The sequence below is a fragment of the Abramis brama genome (genome assembly GCF_963993115.1).
Source record: "Abramis brama genome assembly, chromosome: 13".
NCBI classification, from domain to species: Eukaryota; Metazoa; Chordata; class Actinopteri; order Cypriniformes; family Leuciscidae; genus Abramis; species Abramis brama.
This window is the reverse complement of record NC_139975.1, coordinates 8,207,486-8,226,522: the sequence shown is the minus strand read 5'-3', so window position 1 is coordinate 8,226,522 and position 19,037 is coordinate 8,207,486. Positions and strand designations below refer to the sequence as shown.

At 36.5% G+C, this 19,037-nt stretch overlaps 1 protein-coding gene across 1 annotated transcript in view; it reads left to right on the top strand.

The window, feature by feature from the left end:
• Positions 1 to 18,422, top strand: part of pcgf3 (polycomb group ring finger 3) — a 44,246-nt gene extending 25,824 nt beyond the window's left edge. Inside the window, exons 7-10 of the mRNA XM_084133143.1 lie at positions 3,054 to 3,142; positions 7,319 to 7,456; positions 12,169 to 12,249; positions 12,730 to 18,422. Of these exons, the coding sequence (XP_083989269.1) occupies positions 3,054 to 3,142; positions 7,319 to 7,456; positions 12,169 to 12,249; positions 12,730 to 12,777 (356 nt within the window). The 3' untranslated portion in view covers positions 12,778 to 18,422. The remainder of the gene's footprint in view (positions 1 to 3,053; positions 3,143 to 7,318; positions 7,457 to 12,168; positions 12,250 to 12,729) is intronic.
• The last annotated feature ends 615 nt before the right edge of the window (positions 18,423 to 19,037 follow it).

Here is a 19,037-nt window from a genome sequence, read left to right as displayed (position 1 = left end):
TTTTTCAGCATAGATTTATAGACAGTTAAACCCCAAATATATGCTTGTCAATGTAAATGATACACTGCCATTCGAACGTTTTTTTTTTAAGAAGATGAATATTCAGCAAGAACACATCAAAATTGACAGTAAAGACATTTATAATGTTAAAAAAAGATTTATATTTCATATAAAAACTGTTCTTTTGAACTTTTATCAGAGAATCCTGAAAATCCACAAATATATTAAGCAGCACAACTGTTTTCAACATTGATAATAATCAGAAATGTTTCTTGAGCATCAAATCAGCATATCAGAATGATTTCTGAAGGATCATGTGACACTGAAGACTGGAGTAATGATGCTGAAAATACAGCTTTGACAGCACAGGAATCAATTACATTTTAAAATATATTAAAATACAAAAAGTTATTTTAAACATAATAAAATGTAATAATATTTAGCAATATTACTGTTGTTACTGCATTTTTTTTTGTCTGATAAATGCAGCCTTGATAAGCATAAGATAATCGTAGAGTATATCAATATTCAATATAATTTATTAATTACTGTCAATATTTTTTTTTTGTATTACAATATGGAAAATTGGTGGGAAAATGTGCTTTAATTGTCATGCAACAATACAAAAAAAAAAAAAAGAGTCCTAAAACAGGCTTTTTTTTAACGCAAAACATAATTTCTTACTTGCCAAGTATTCTGCTTTTATTATATTGATCTAAAGCATCATTAAAGGAAGAGTGTTTGGAAGCTTCCTTAGCCTCAAAACAAGCACATTATTTCAGTTTATTTGGTAGGAAACAGGCCCTTGCCATTTGTTTGATATAACACAATCATCTAAACCCAGGCAGCATCTTGTTCTTTTCATCTTTCAGGTCTGTGCGCAGTGATAAAGTCTGTGCAAATACTGGCCCTCAGGCATGTTGAGTCAGCAGCCGTAATGGCTGGATTCATGCATTGTAGTAAATAAGGCTTAGATGCAAGTGGTCTCTTGTTCCACATTGTCTCAGCTAGTTTAGCAGACCCGTTTTTCTGAACAGTACTTCATTTTAACTCCTCAAGCACACCACAAAACCATCAAACTGAACCGAGAGGAGAGGCACGTGGTAAAACGATGACGTAACTGACCGCATTACCACATAACCTGCCCACAAATAAGCATGACAGCCTTTATTTATGATTTTTATGAGCATCAAAAATACCTTTTCGGTGTCACAGATGTACCCTTTATAAGGATGATTAGCCTCCTCATGCCACAGTAGGGTACCTGACGGTCCTTCTCAAATCCCATAACAGTGGATATTAACCTGTGACTGTTGCTGAGCTTGAAAAAGAAGTTACCCTTCCGGAAAGCATGGTCAAATTGCCACCTTAGCTTGTCCGCCTCATCCCCGGACAGCTTTGCAGAGGCACCCTGTCTATTAACCACCCTAACGAAAACTTATTCCGCTGGAAATCACAGTCTGCTTGCCTCAGATTAGCTCAGCCTCCGTGAACTTTTTCCCAGCCAGGGAACATTTTAAGTATCGGAAGGGATATTCTGAGTGTCCTGTGAAGAAGCCATCACTGTAACAGTCGAGGCTTAAGAACGACTGGACCCTGACTGCATTTCGTCCAGATGCTGGAGATCTCTTTCCCATTAATGCAGTTGAGATTTCTGGTGATGCAATGACAATGTCATAGTGATGTTTAACAGCCCCTCATACAAAACAGTCGTTCGGTTGAAATGCAATAAAATAACTCAACCATGCTCGACTAGACTGGTCATATGCATCTAATTCCCTCTTGCATTTGGACAGTTTTGGTGACTTTAGCAAAAATGTTGCTTTGAGGATTTAAAAGAAGAATATTCAGTGTTAAATACAGCTTAAGCTATATTGACAGCACCTGTGGCCTGCTGTCAACAATCACCGAAAATGTTCACACTCGGTTTGTCAAAAATGAAAAATGGGTACTTGGTGCAAATGTACAACACAAATAACAACAATTTGATACTGCAAGTAATGATCACACAAGTGTGAGCTTCATGTTTATGTAGTTAAATCTCAGCAATCCTTTAAATTCATTTTTAAAGACTTTCGGATGTTTTTACGATTTATTTTTGTGATAATTGACAGCCAAGGATGCTGTTCATATACACTACTGTTCAAAAGTATTCAAAAGTATAAGTGTTTTAATAATTAAAGTGTAATTTATTCCTTCAGCCTTCAGTGTCACATGATCCTTCAGAAATCATTCCAATATGCTGATCTGGTGCCTAAGAAACATTTCTTATTATTATCAATGTTGAAAACAGTTGTGCTGCTTAATATGTTGGTGGAAACATGATCATTTTTTTTTTCAAGATTATTTGATGAATGGGAAGATCAGCATTTGTTTTATGTCTTTACTGTCACTTTTGATCAATTTAATGCTTCCATGCTGAAAAAAAGTATACATTTCTTAAAAACAAAAACGATCTTGCTGACCCCCAATCTCTTAAACAGTAGTGTTGGTTACACTGGATTTCTCTCATCAATGTTAATGAAGGAAGGTATTTTTAGGCATGTATAAATCTGTAATGAGATGCAGCCCTAGTTTCTGACCTGATCAGTGGACAGCGGTTTGGCTGTCTGAGGTGTGTGTGAAGTGTTATTTGGGCAGGTTGAATCACAAATGAATCTGTTTCCATTAATGAGGTGCAGATTTGTTTTGTAGACTTGTGAATGTGTGGCGGAGCAGGTTGAGATAATTGTTTTTTCTTTTTCTTGTTTGATTAATGTTTCTTCATTGTAATGAAGAAACTCTTCCGAGAATCACAATCTAATACTCGATATAATTCAAGCTCTGAGAAACAATGAATTATAAACGCTTGGAACCGTAATACAAATAATTATTAAACATTGATCGTTTTAAAAGTTGAAGCTGTTGTTTGCTAAGTTAAATGTATGTTCTTTCAGCTCTACAGTATTTTGAAAGCAAAATTGTGGAGAGATGGATGTGCACAAAAAATGTCATGTTTTTATGGTCGTCTAGGGTCCGTCTTGTGTTAAAATTGTTCAATTTTACTCCACCAGGTGACCTGAAATCAGAGGATCCAGCCAATAAGGAAGCAGGAGAGGAGAAAGCAGAGGAGGACAATGACTACCATCGCAGTGATGAGCAGGTAGGTTTCCCCGTACCCATCTGACCTTGTTCATTTCCCACAAGGGAGCTTCACACTATGTTAGCGTGACCTTGTTAGTGTGAACAAATCCCTGTAAAGGGCTATGTTTGGAATATTATGCTACTGTACTAGTCTATTTCTGCCGTGTACAGTACTTTGGAATACACGGATGACACATATTTCCCAGTCTACAATAGAGCACCCAGCATAGAATAGCGTATCCCATTATGTAACGTGCTCAACGTGACCAGTTTCCATTTTTAGAGTGATGAATGAACCAATTATATCAGCTTTTATTAACATCCTTTTTCTGATTTGGGACATTGAATATATATTATATTATTTATTTTTTATTAACTTGTTGAACTAAACGTGCACATAATGAGGTCATGTGCGGCATAATAGTATTTAAAATGTTTCTCTTTGCATAATGCATTTACCATTATATATATAAAAAAAATAAGATGCAGTCTTCAGTACAGTGTACTAGTTTTCCATTCCGAAAACGGTCAGGTTACACTTTATTAGAATAGTCCACTTTAGAGATTCTGCTAACTATAAGTCATTTTGCATTTACATCTCAACTAACTCTAATTAATTTGCAACTATATGCCAACTCTCATTAGTAGACTGTTATAGTTACGGTTAGTTGACATGTACTTAAAAAGTTACTTCCAGTCAGTAGAATGTCTTTTGTGGGAGCAGCAAAATAGTGTTTGCAGATATTAAGCAGACAGTCTACTAATACTCTAATAACTGGTAGTTGACACGTAGTTGCCAAAGTTACTTATAGTTGGTTGAATGTCTAAAGTGGACTATAAAAATAAATGTTAATATGCCAATTGCTCAGCCTCTTCCTATCTGAAATATCCAGTCTATGTTCAGATACTTATGCAGAGCCGTTTCAGTGTTTAGGGTTGGTAGTTTCATTAAAGACTGTGATATAATGTAATAACAGAAGGTTGTGCGGCTGATGTCTACACACTGCTACTGCATTTGGAATACAGATTATTTTCTTTATATAGGATCTGATACCAAATGGAGTGTAGGGCGGTCTGATGTTTATGCTGCTTATACCGTCTTAGATATATTTGAGTGTATATTTAAATGTATACCATTTTTTGCAATGATTGCATCAAAAATCTAAAAATGCAATAACTCGTAGTGTGAAATAAGATTCCCTGGCGGAGTGTGCATGTGTGAGTGAGATTTATAGAGAAGAAAGCATAAAGAAAAACAAGGTATGCTAGGGTGTAAATGGCATAAATGTGCATGTGTTCTTGTTTGTGGGAGGAAGAGATCGATGGAGATTTCAGACTGTGTCCTGTGGTCATCAGTCAGTTGTCTTGCAAAAGTGCGAGGAGAGATTGTCTGCACATGCGGTCTGCTGTAGTAAAGCTGAGACAGGCACTTTGCCCTCATATATAATGTAAAATGGAAATAAAAATTTCAGCAGTACTCGTTCAGTTATGCTCGGATGGCTATGAAACACTTCTGTTCGTCAGACCCGTCCGGGGTGACCTTGCAAGGAGAAGTGAAGCCAAAAAGAACCAGCCAATACATAAACTGTGAAATGCAAAGGAATTAAAGAGATTTATTAATAATGGGATTTGTTTAGATATATTTAGTAGCATTTGTGCAGAACATTTCACTCTACTGCTAATATAATTTTTGTTGACATTCTGGGTAAAATTCACACTTTTAAAATGAAAGATTAAAATTGTCCATTTTTATTGTTATTTTTCGCTTAATTATAAGCATATTTATCTTGCTTCATACACAATTTTGGTTTGCAGTTTTTTTATAGGATTGCCTTTAATGATGGCAAGTCCGACTCATCGTTCCAAAAAATGGGTTTTCAGTGGTTCATTTTGGTCCTCACAACTGGATCACTGAGAGTCAGACTTGCTGAAAGAGTTGGTTTAGTGAGTCTATTGTTTACTTGAGACCACAAAGACCAATTCAGTCCAGTTTATGAAAGAATCATCTAGACCAAACGATTCACTGAAAAGATTTATTTAGTTACGTTACTATTCCTGCAGAACATTTCACTCCACTGCTAATTGACAGACTTCAAAATTCAACCTGCATCTGGCTTAGATGAAGGGTTTACAATTTTATTGTTTTATTCAATTCATTAGAAGCATAATTATCTGGCTGGATTGTCTTCAATGATGAAAAAAATGAAGAAAGTTGACTCTTTCTGCGAATTTGGTCTTTTGAGCAGTTTGTTAAGAACTGGTTCAGAAAAAGTACTTATTTTTGGTCCTCACTTACACATCATCGCATTAATTAAGATCATTGTGAGTCTGTCTTGTCTTAAAGAGTCTGTTTAGTGAGTCTCTGAAGAACAACTATGACCTATTCGGTCCATTCTTAAGAATGATTCATATACATATCGGAGATCACTAATTGCTAGTAAAATAGACTGCAAAGAGCCAGTTTAGTTCTAAGGGCTAGAGAGAGAGAGAGAGTAGAAAATGGGCATGTGAAATTAAATTGACTGATTTTGGTGCAAGAAATCACCTTGATTAGCATTATAAGTAGACTTCTGGGTGAAAAAATTAAATGCGGCAAAAGTGTAGAATACAGCCTTTGTAAAATTACCTCAGAATATGTGGGGTTATAATAACACAGTGAGTGTGTGATAGATACAAGCCAGCAGACATTCCCCACACAAACCAGAAGCTCTAACCTTGTAGAATTAGATTTTAAATCACAATAATCAACATCTCTTGGCATCTCAAGGAAATGAAAGCTATTTTGTGGCGGCTGCTGCAAATAAAAGGCCCCTCTTATGGTTGTTCTGGGATCCGGTGGTTTAATTGGTTGAGTGAGTTCACCATTAGTCATTTGTGTGACTGTTTGCGGTGAGCATAACATCCCCGGCCATGCCGTAATGACCCAGTAATCACACACACACATATGCAGCTAATAGCGAAGTTCCTAGCTTGTGTTTATTAGTACTCCCGTGTTTGGATTACATCTCACATATACCGCCTGCCTATAACTGAGCACATCTGCGATTTACTGCCCGCTGTTCTTTTAAAGAATGTGGCCCTTCTCTCTCGGCACCATTTGCCCTTGAAATGGACTGGCGTTTAGCCGCCAGGCGCAGCTGCCCCTCCTCATCCTTCTCCATTACTGTCTGTTCTGGGTGAGGCCTGGTCCAAATGGGCCACTGTGCCACTCTGCACTGCTCAGTCACTTATCGGCAGAAGGACAGGGGGACGGGAAGAGAGAGAGAGAGGCATGAAATCCTTAATGCGTCTTGACTCTCTGAAGCCCTCACTCTGCCCGAGGCGACCGCAGTCCACTGGCAACTCAACCCTCGGCTCAGTTTTGAAAGATGGTGGAGGGCATGCTGGCATCTGCTTTTTTTGTTGTTGAAATCATATTGGTGGCGTCAGTATTTGTGTGTGTTGCTATGTTTTTTTTAATTATTATTGCAACCTTAATGAATAAAAGTATTAATTAAAAGTATTATTTACCCCAAACTTTAAAATGGTTATGTAAAGTGATTCAAATCAACTCTATGTAGGGATGCATGTGTAGAATATTCCTCACATTAAGCCACTGAACAAAAACATTGTCTTCACGTTGTTGCGACAGGTGCTATTTACGAAGAGACCGACAATGACTCATCTTGCATATTATGTTGTGAGTGACACGCTGTTGTCACAAATATGCTAAGAAAAGTCATAGGGGATATATATATATAATCAATATTTTTGGATAAAAATAATACAAAAGCTGTGTTCCAGTTATGCAGGGTGTACAAATCATGTTCAATGAGAGTTTTAGGTGACATGAGCGACAGCGATCATTGGCGTTGCAATAATGTTGAGCATACTTTATGCAAATAGGCACAGCTCAGGTGTAACAAAGCAACGACAAGATTTTGAGAGCCTCGAGTGGAGATTGAAAGATCATTCCACCAGTTTAGTAGGTTTAGTGCCTGAAATCATGTTTTTACATGCAAATATTTTGTCAGGCTCTGCATGGTATATGACGTGTAGGATGTGTAGCCTAGACTGAATGGATTCAAACATTGCAAAATGTGTTAAGCTACTTGTCTTCGCTATTTGTTTAGTTTTTCTGGTCTCTAACACAATGCAGTTATCTAAATCTCCCATGTAATTATCAGTGCTAAGTCTAAATGTCTTATCTCTTCAGGTGAGTATATGTCTGGAGTGTAACAGCAGTAAGCTCAGAGGACTCAAGCGGAAGTGGATTCGTTGTTCGGCTCAGGCGACCGTTCTCCATCTCAAGAAGTTCATCGCAAAGAAGCTCAACCTGACATCCTTCAATGAGGTATGTGATCCTCCATATCTGAAGCTCCATAGGCTCGAAACGGAACCCATTATCTGCCTTTTCCCTTGGCCGAAGTTAACTGCTTAGAGACCTTTGCCACTAATCCGGCCGGCATCGCAGTTTCCTCCATGACAATGGCTCATGCGTGAGTCATCACGCGGATTTCAAAGCTCCTCCGCGCTGTCACGATTCCCACAAAGCTTTCAACGTGCCTCATATTTTCAGAGACAAATAATAGCCTGTAATATCATTTGCTCTCTGTCATGTATCTCGCAGCCTGCCAACATCTCATAGTGCAATTTAACACAAAACTTGACTAATTATTGGTACTTAATCATCGTTTTTTTTCCCTCCTTTGTCTGAGAAATGTGTGGGCTTTTCCACCACACACATCCGTCAAAAACTTTCTCCCGCAATAATACTGCCAAATGCCTGTTGTTCTCCGCTAGTATCGAGAGTTATAGCTGCCAGTGGCACAATACTTCTCAGAGCCAGATAAAAAATATGACTCCGAAATGGCAGCTGTGTACAGCTCTACTTTGAAGTGCAAGAGGAAAGCAAAACCTTTGAAGAACTAAATTCTAATAAGCATCAAAAGTTTCATTGTTTCACGCCACCTCTCTGAACATCTTTGGTTCGGATCCCAGATACTCACGATGACTTTAAACTGAGAATAGTGCAAAGAGCTCACGGCCTCCAGCAGGTGTTGCTGTGGTCGTGCTGCTCTCGTTCGACTCACAGCGAGCCAAAACACACAGACACCGGCACTGATGTTTCACTGCATGCTATTCCAACGAGAGCGGCATCTCTTATACTGTGGTACACACAATCCTCTGGGTGGTTATGGCTGCTCTTAAAGGTTTTGTGTCCTTTTGTTTTGGCTTGAATAACAGGTGGAACGAATGTTTTGACAGTACAAAGCACTCACTCTTCTGTAAAGCACCATAAAATCCCACCTGTCCCAAGAGATGTTCGTACACAATTGATTATGCGGTTCTCTGGGATAGTTATTCTGTTTGGTCGATTGCAACATTCTGTTGTCAAATGTTTGTATAATGGCTGATAAACTGTATATTTGAGCATTGCAACAGGCAAACAGAGATGGGCATAAATACATGGAAATGTATTTAAAATACAAATACAAAATACTGTGTGGAAAAATGTATTTAAATACAAATACAAAATACTGTGTGAAAAAATTTATTTAAATACAAATACAGTATTTTGTATTTTGAAAATACACAAAATACATGTGAAATTGGCCATCCAGTGCAGGCATAGGTCACAGTGAATGAAGAAACTACACAGGCCTACTGACTTTTCATTCCTAACCTCATCTCTGCCCTCTCTTTCTTTCTTTCTTTCTTTCTTTCTTTCTTTCTTTCTTTCTTTCTTTCGTTCTTTCGTTCTTTCTTTCTTTCTTTCTTTCTTTCTTTCTTTCTTTCTTTCTTTCTGGCAATTACAAATAAACTTATGCAAAATAGCAGCCATTTATATACTTATTTCTGGTTACAATGTAGTCTATTACTTGTGGTGAACACTATTAAAAAAATCATACTGTATGTAAAACTGTGGGAACCTTTTCTGCTATCTAGCAAAGAATATGGATGGGCGATATGACCAAAATCTCAATTTTACTTCACAGTAAAAATATCATGGTTTCACAATTCTCAATATCAGTTAGTTTTGATTCCACAGCATAAACTGAATTTCAAACTCTTTTGAGTTTTTGCTGTTGTTGTTGTTGCAGGTAGTCCAATGTTTTTTTTAAGTAATTTTATGTTTATTTGGTTACACTTTATTTTAAGGTGTCTTTATTTTAATTAGACATTTAAATAGGATTAGGTTTTGGTTGAGGGTTAGTTGCATGTAATTATGCATAATTTATAGTTATTACTATGGTAACTACATGTAACATATGTAACAATGACATTGTAAAATAAAGGGCCCTACTTTAATGATCTGAAACGCAAGTATCAAGCGCGAAACGCAAGTAACTTTGTGGGCGGATCTCGGGCGCTGTTGCTATTATACCGGCGGGATAAATGACTCTTGCGCCCGACGCAAATCTAAAATGGGTTGGTCTGAAGTAGCTTCATTACTCATAGGTGTGGTTTGGGCGTAACGTGAAATAAACCAATCAGAGCGTCATCTCACATTCCCTTTAAGAGCAGGCGCGCTTGTTCCATGGCGGATTGCTATTATAACGGCGGATTTGCCAGACGCACGCCAGGAGCGGTTCATAGCCGAGGAGACCGACGTTCTCGTCAGGGCCGTAAAACACATAGAAGTGACATTGGGGATGGAGAAACCCACCCAAATTAGCTTCGGTTAAACAGGCGTATAAAAATTTGGGTAAATGTGTAAGCTAGATTTAAGCCTATTTTTTCACATCTTCATGGACACAACAATGATTTCCCTCGTGTGTTAATATTGTTCCTTGTAATAATGTATGGTTTTCTAAAAATGAAAACTGCTCCTTCTGTGTAGATGAGAGAATCAAAGTGCATGCGCGTTGTGCACACGCTACATTGATTATGGCCAAGCATGCGCCCTTAAAATAGCATATGAATAACATGCACCACTGACTTTAGACTAGATTTTTCCTGGTCAGTGGCAGAATTGTTTTCTGAAACTGCAAAATAGCACCAGGGAACGTTTGCACCGGAACACGCCTCCTCTTTTCGCTGAACCGCCCCCGGGAGCGCAAGTTAATTCCCTAATTTACGTGCGTCTGTGGAGGGAAAAGTCCGCTGTGCGCGGGTGCAAAATAGGAATGATACATGCGTCAGTGTACAAAGTCAATTGCGCTGGGTGCAAGATAGGGCCCAAAGTGTTACCGTTTATTTTATGTAAAGTTTATTTGTTTCTATAAGTTTATTAAAATTAGAAAGTATATCTAAAATTTAAAATTAGAATTAATTTAGATTCATTTGACACTATTTACCCCCTTTTTTATTATTATTTTTTATGTACAATAAAACTAAAAGCTGAAGATTTTTGCGGTGTATCATTCATCAGTGTTTGTTTTCCACTCCAATGTTCCAATAATTCCTGCCCACTAAAAGCTGCACGGATAAATTTGCTTAGCCCACAAATAGGCCTATCTATGTAAATGATTTAGAAAAAGTTCCATCAATTCACACTTTTTTACCGTCACTATGATATGTAGTGTCATATCACCCAGCCATAACATGCAGTAATGCTTTAAACACATTTGACAAGCTAGTTGATAAAAATCAACAACCGGTCATTTGGTTGCATGCTATTTTCCCACTTGTCTGTGCTCTTTTATTCTTTCATGTTAACTGAAGTGAATAATGCACTATTTTAACTTTAATCAACAAGTAGAATTGATCATGACATTCTCACCTTATTCCAAAAAAAAACTGCTGATCCAATGCTGAGCTAGTGAATGTCTGAACTAGTTGATGCACTAAATCAATACCCTGATAAAGAGGTTGACTGGCAAAAAGTATTTTATGTATTTTGAAAATACAAAAATACTCATCTTAAATGTATTTAAATACAAATTACATTTGATTTTTTCCAAAGACTTTAAAATACAAAATACAAAATAGTATTTTGTATTTCAAATACGTATTTTAAATACAGGTATCTGAAATACTGCCCATCCCTGCAGGCAAATGATGTCCTGCGTAGCTGTACTCTCTTATTTCTTTCATATTACCCATGACACTCATGCCATGAAACATTTGAGTCTGACAGTAATTGCCAAAAGGTGGTAAATTAAATTTTATTGCTGAAATGATGGTGCAGGGCATCATTTCAAAGACAAAACTTAGCGTTTTACTTTTTACACTAAATTTGTAAGCATGCTGTTGCTAAAAATATTAAAGCTTAAAAATAATCAAGGTAAATACTAAGCATGGGTCTGGATGGCCATTAGGGTTTGGTATCGTTTGAATATTAGCGATTCTGATTCTGCTTATCGATTCAGATTCTTATCGATTCCTAGTTTGGATTAAAAAAAACTTAAGTCAAACATTTCAAACATATTTATTCAATCTTTTTGCAAAACATTCTGTTGCAGCTGAATACCATGGACAAAAATCAGCAGCCTGAGAACAACTAACTAATAAACGAGACTAACTCATATAAATTTAAAACGTAATTAAAGACATACAGTATATACAGTCAATAGTCAAGTATACAGTCAACAATACAATAAGAACAAATAAGCAAATTAGGAATAGCACAAATAAATACAATTGAACAAAGTTTAGAAATTGAAAACACTGCATAGTTTTCTTTTTATAAATAAATTATAGATTAATATTTATTTAAGTTAGAAAAGTCATGCAGTCAAGATAAGTGAGTGATTTTTCTTTTTCTTTTGTTCTTTGATTAACATTAATGACACAGACTGCAGCAGATTTATTGGGCTGCTGTCACTTTAAGACCGAATGCACGGATATCATCCAATCTGATTCCAGAATTAGAATCGATTTTCTATTCCCAACCCTAATGGCCAACTAGTCATCCGGCAGCAGATTATTTGACCATCCTGATCCATTTGTAGAATTGAAATATTGATGTAGTGTAATTATATGTAATTATATGTAATGGTCCTGTAATTATATGTAATGGTCCTGTAATGGAAATCATGGAAAGTGTAGTTTTGTATAGACTTTTCCACATACTGTAACATTTTTTTCCTTTGTTTGCTACATTTGTGTGCTTATTTTTAGCTGGACATCTTATGCAATGAAGAAATCTTGGGCAAGGATCATACTTTGAAATTTGTTGTGGTAACAAGATGGAGATTTAAGGTAATTAAAGCTAAATTTGTGTGCATGCATGCTTGTTTTAGATTAGCCGGCTTTAGTCTTCCCGTTTGCCGTCGTGATGTGCATGTCACGTGCATGCATGCATGGATAACTTGCATGAATTCAGTATGTGAAGATTAAATATGAAATTGTTTTTGTGTTGTCATGACCAGTATTTTATATTTATTATAATTATAAGTAGTATACAAAAGTAATTTTATATATATAATTTGTTATATTATTATTACAATCATTATATGTATCTGTTTTTTATATTTATCCATCGTAAACAATGTTCAATAGCAAGTCAGAATTGACATTTTGATGCATTTTTTTTTGAAAGATTGCATATCTAATCCTCCTTCTCTGAAATGCCATTTCAAAAACGATAGAAGCACTTGACTTTCTGTGCCTTTGTTTCCGTTCTAGTGGCTCTATGACTTTCAGTCACACGAATGCATGTGTGTTTTGTGTGCGTTCCAGAAATCCCCCCTCCTCCTTCATTACAGACCCAAAATGGATCTGCTGTAGTTGGACAAAAACGCTTGGTTGTTTTGGCCCAGTGGCTGAGGACTGTGCTACGTGCTATATATGCAGAGACCATCAACGCCCACACCAAACAAACACCCGTCAACACACGAGCCAGCAAACAACAAAACCAGCACAGCCACTGCAACACTGGCGACTTACGGGAACAACCGCTTTTCTCTGTCTGTTTGTCCGCTATATGTCCTATATATGTGAAAAATTGAGAGAAAGCATATATTTATACTTTTGTATAGATGAGAGAAGTGGAACCAAGACCCTATTGGTGCGCTGTTTACACTATTAAAACAAAACAAAAAAGACAAAAAAAAAAAAGGTCATAAGAAAAGGTTTAACATTTTTTGTACCATTGGACTTTGTTCCCACCTCAATTATGGGCAAAAAGATGGTGCTCGGTGTCTGCCGTCCTCCTTGGAAGTGTCAACTTTTACACTGCTAACCAGAAGAGAGGAGGCGTTTCAAACTGACCGCTCTCTCTCAGGTCTTACCCAACACTTCTCGGGAGCGCAGAGCCTTTCTATACTTATATAAAGCAGTTTATATGAGTGTATTATCTCAGAGCGGTTTCTTTCTTTACTTTCCGGCGCCGCTACGAGTGGAATTGTGAATAAGCAAATTTATGTGTAGTATTTATGTTCTATTTACCAATATTGTATATAAAAGTTGTTGATGGAGAGAAGGGATGAAAGATGTATTGAAAGTATGTGTGAAAGACTAAAGGCTAGACAAATAAGAGACTGTTTAGAGTGGTTTTCCAAAAGTGCTATATTTTGGCCCACGTTTATGTGGCTAACGTGGAAACGACGTAAATGTTCAGCTGAATTCAAGCCAGATTCCGGATTGGGTGAATCTCTCAAAATATTCTCACCCTAAAATTAAATGGGAAAAAGAAAATTATGCTTGGTTTTGGGACCATTAAGATTTTGTTTTTGTATTTTGACTTTATTTTCATGACAATTCCAAATTCAGTCATTACTGTAATGCACCTTTTTTTTAAATATACATTTACATTTATACATCTGTGATGTATAAATAAAATGTAAATGTCACTTTTTTGTATTACGGTATTACAGTAATGCATAATTTTAGAGAATATGTGTAATTGTTATGAAAAAAATGTGACAATGCAAAACATTTTAATGGTCATAAAAACACTATATTTTCTTTAATAATTTCCCAAATGAATTCCAATAATAATTATGAAGATTATTTAACAAGAGCTATATATTTAGTTTTTTTCCCCCTTATTTTTTCACTTCATTTTGAGGTACATTATGACCCAAGCAATTCGACCGGTTTCAATGGATTCACCATCAGTACATCTCTTTTCAGTGGTGCGGACTTTTCGTGATGCAAAAAGCTTATATTTTGGTCCTCTTTAATTTAGGAGGACGTTTGAGTGTCTAATTTAATGCAGCAGTGATTAAAAGCGATTTCAGGACAGGAATGGTGTTTTTAATCATTTGATCCTTCCTCCTAAATGCCCATTAAAGATTTGTTAGGATGAATCCTTAATATGTCAATATCTTTAACTTAAATTCAAAAATAGCCAACCTGCCCCTCATATAGTACATGTATGTCCTGTGATATAATCCGTCAGCGTCAATGTCATATATGCAACGCATCACCTTTTGATTGAGACTAAAAAGATGAAACATTCAGTCCTCTCCAATCCTCCGAAGTACGAATGTAACCCACAAGTAACCGTCCATATGTATTGTACAGCTATTTGTTTTATTGCTGTCTTAGTGCCAAAGGCTTCACATACCCTCCTGACTTCACTCTATTCTGGATGGCAAGCTGTACAAATGGCAGAATTTGGCTAATGGCTAATTGAAATCAGAGTTTAAGCGATATTTATGATTTGTCGGTTAGTGAAAATTATCTGATTGTTAAAATCGATCTTTTTTCTTCTTTTTTTTGCAAGCCCTTGACGAATTGTGTACCATTGTGGATGTTGGTCGACAAAGTGCATCTAGTTGATCAAAACATCAAAGGGCTCTTATCAGATTTCTAAATGTATTTGAAACATTTCTTAAAGAGTAAATTGACTTTTTTATATCCAAACATTTACTTAGAAAATCTGTTTTTACTTTGAATCAACGAAAAGACGTGCGTCATCTACTACAGCGGTCAACTTTTACACGGGTAAATGCCAAACCAGCTTGACCAAATCTTTCTGGACCTCATCATTAAGTAATTCCACAAATACTAATATTTTATATATTCAATACTGAAGTCTTGCATCGAAACAATGGTTCATCTGCCCGCGAGTCTTTTTTCGCAGCGTCTTGTAATGTGAATTATCTCAGTATGCATATTGTCTTCAGCTTCACATTTTGTTAAAGCTGCATATTGTTTTACTTTTTTTTGCATCACCAATATGCTCTTATAAAGAGGATTCTGTCATGATGATTTAAATATTGCGTTCTTGTATGTATCAGCCGCAAACATTTTAATGGCTAGTGTTCCAAACACAGACTGCTGGTTTATTCCTCACAGACTGGTGAAAAAGCAACAAATGCATCATTTTACTGTTATTTTTTAATGTGTTTCTGATTTTCATTTTCCTCCAGCATTGGGTGCGCGACTGCGTGTCTAAGGCAGGGAGGGCTTTTCTTTGGGGTCATTGCCATGGTGAAGGCTGGTGTTCACTGGTGTTTCTCCCATTTGAGCCAATAAATGGTGCTAATGTTTTGTACCTTTTAAAAATAACACCGAACTAAACATGGTGCAGACCGGGGGCGAGTCTTAAAATACCTGTACTTTTCTTTCTTTTTTGACATGTTGGTGCTTTTGGGTCTTGTAAAACTTGTTTTTACAGCCTGTTTTAGAGGGAAGTTGTTTGTTGTATTCATGAAATTTCATTCACTGCTGTCAGAGGAAATCAGTCTCAAATAGCAAACTAACACCATCTTTGTCATTTTCTGTTTCAAAGAACACTGGCATTTACAGAAAAGTCCTGTCGTACATCACTTCTACAGCTTCGCTCGATCATCCCATGATTTGAACATGTTCTGGCACTAGTCTGTATTGTTAAACCTTTATTACAAATCTCTATGTGGTTGCTTCATGTTTTGACACAAGCGATAAAGGCAACTTGGAAGACAGGGTTTTTCACTCTAGTATTGTTTAAATCTCCACAAAGTTTCACTCTCCCACGGCTTTATTGTGCATGAGAGGTGTGGAATCGCAGTATTGGGATAGATCGATGCTAAGGCCATGTTATCAGGTTTGCATTGAGACGTCAGCGCTACTTCACTTGACAGGCGGGCTGTGAGAAGCTTACTAGAGACCTGCTTTACTGCGTTAGAAGCTGTGGACTGTGTCCAGACTGAAGTTGCCAAGACTGGAGGCCGGTCTTCTTATCATTTCCGTTTGCTGGCTTTTTGGCAGCGTGTGGCTCTGTGACAATGGTGCTCCGTGAACTGAACTACAAATCTGGAGATGTGGAAATGATGTCAGAGGATGATCCTTGGGTGAATCTCAGGATATTATCTGTCACAGTATTTGCGTCATATATTTCACCCCAAAATGCACAAAAAAAGAGAAAAAATTTATATTTTGCTATTGTATAAAGGATCTTTTTTTAATGACAGTAAAGCATATTTTCCTCCTGTTGTCATTACCGTAATGTAAACATTTCTCTCTCATTACAGTAATGTGAAAAAATTATATATTTATATATGAAGACTTCAGATGCAAAAACCTTTAAGTCAATCTGACATTTTTCTTTTAAATGAGCATTTTTATCAGGCTACGCTTAGGTTCAGTAATTTCACTTTAATGGCAATGACAAAGGTTATAATTATTGAAATGCCTTATTTTCAAAAATGGCACAGATAAGAGTAAAATTAAAAACATAAAAATGCTTATTTAAAAGAAAAATGTCAGACAGCCTTAGAGATTTTTTGCATTTGAAGTCTTCATATATTTCATAGATGTATAATTCGCATTTACTTCGCATTGATGTAATAATTTTTTCACATTACAGTAATGAGAGAGAAATTTTTGCATTACGGTAATGACAGTAGGAGGATAATGTGCTTTTACTTTGGGGAATGGTTTGACTTAATTGTCATAATAATGGTTCTCCGAGAATAGGGTTCATTGTCTGTATGTAAAATATAATTTTGTATTTTTTCCCCTTTTGATTTTGGGGTGAAATTTGACCTGGACAATTTCTTCTTTTTTTTTTTTTTTTTTTTTTTTTTTTTTCGCGATTCACCTCTTTTCAGAGTTTAACAACAGAAAACATTTCAATCAAAAGTACTACATGCGAGATTTCAGCTGCGCTGGAAAGCACTTCTTATTTATTGTCTTTTGAAAAGCTTACAGCGGCCCTTAAAGGGCACCATTTGGGTTTATTTCTCATTCTGTATATCATTTCCGTCCAGTCACTCTCTCGAGTCAGGATTGTCTTTCCTCTGAGTCGTCTGCCGTGATTGTATTCTCACAAGAGCAGTGTGTTTAAAGAGCACTCTGTGCTAATGTCTGAAAGTCTATAAAATCAGACTATGAGGCCGACACACAGAGAAACCACAATCCCGCCCTAATAGGTTTTCAGCGGGCGGCTTTTCTAGGGTTTGATTGATTAAGGGGCTTCTATGATTGGTCAGTTTTGGGTTGCATTGATTGTGAGCCTGAAATGATTGGCCAGTGGATGCCAGATATTTCACTGTGTGTAGTGTTTGCTGCCAGTTAAAAGCATTGCAACATCTTAGGGTTCTGTTGGGCAACCGGTTTCACTGTGTGTTTGTGCATTTGGATTGTTGTAGATTTGAAGAAACCAACCTTCACAGTGGCACCTTCAACTGAGCCATTTATATTTATCACACTCCTCTGTCCGAACTATTTCCCCCTGCTAAATGTTATTTATTTATACTGTAAAGATTTTTGTCCTGCAGTGATCTGAAATATAAAACGTGTCGAGATTTGCCGCAAATCAAGATTTGTCGAGTTCGATATCTTCATCTGTACATGCTTTGATTGATATATAAAGGACTCGAACATGATAAAATAGTATCACTTAAGCATTATAACCCTTTTTCATTCTCTGTCATTCAGCATATAGTCTTATCCATGTATGCGCTTTGTGTATAAAACAAGCTGTAACTTCAATTTAAGGTCGTGGTCGGACTGGGAAAAAGCATTCGGATTGGGTCGTGTGGAACGACCGTTATGTTTCCAAGGAAAAAATGTGCAATATATGTCTCTCAGATGGTTCTTGGTTTCAGCTCTGGAAGCTTCATTCAATTTATATCTGTTCGTTAGGTGCTCAGGTCACAGATAGAGTCCATACAGTTCTCGTCCCTCTGATTCTACGGGTGCCTGCTTGGCTCAATTCACACTAATGTTCCATACATCGCACATTGTTTTCCTCACAGTTTTCTTTTTCTTTTTGTAACAGCTATTACATTTCTTTTAGTGGTGAAATATTGACATTTAATGCTGTCTTTTCCCTTGTCTTTTTTTTTTTTTTCTGGCATAATGATTATTTATTGCACATGGTTTCCATAGTCACACAAAGGAGTTTTGTTTAAACTGGGCTGGAGTTTCTTACAATTTTATGGAAGCTTTTTGTTGAAATTTTGAAAGTGTGTTTTCATGAATAAATGCCTTAAAAAGAAGTGTGTCTTTTGCTGTCTTCTGCTTCCAACATCAAAGATCAGACTACTTTAAATTAGAATTTGATCACATGCAAAGTCCCCTTTAAGGAGCTTAACATTCCCAGGCATGTATCATGCAAGTCAACATCCTTTGTACTGTGTATAAATGGCAAAAGACAGACATCTCTGAACCTGTTTGCCAATGTTACATTTAAATAACAGATTTTAAAGCTGGGTGTTACGGTTTCTCTCATTCATTTGAACTTGTCTACACTTATATATCTTTCATGCTTATGAATATCAGGGTTGTTAGCTTTTGAGAATTTAATTGAGAATACCTTTTAAATTTCAGTTAAATTCAAGAATTTGAATTGAGATAGTTAACAGGATGCAGGATTGCAATTTGTATTTTAATTCTACTTCTTGCAGCTGTTTGTGAATTTATTGTTAAAGGGATAGTTCGGGAAGAATGCCGGAAACCAAACAGTTAATGGGCCCCATTGACTTCCATAGTATTTTTTTGGGAGTCAATGGGGTCCATCAACTCAAAATATCTTCTTTTGTGTCCAGCAGAGGAAAGAAATTCATACAGGTTTGGAACAACTTGAGGGTGAGTAAATGATGACAGAATTTTTA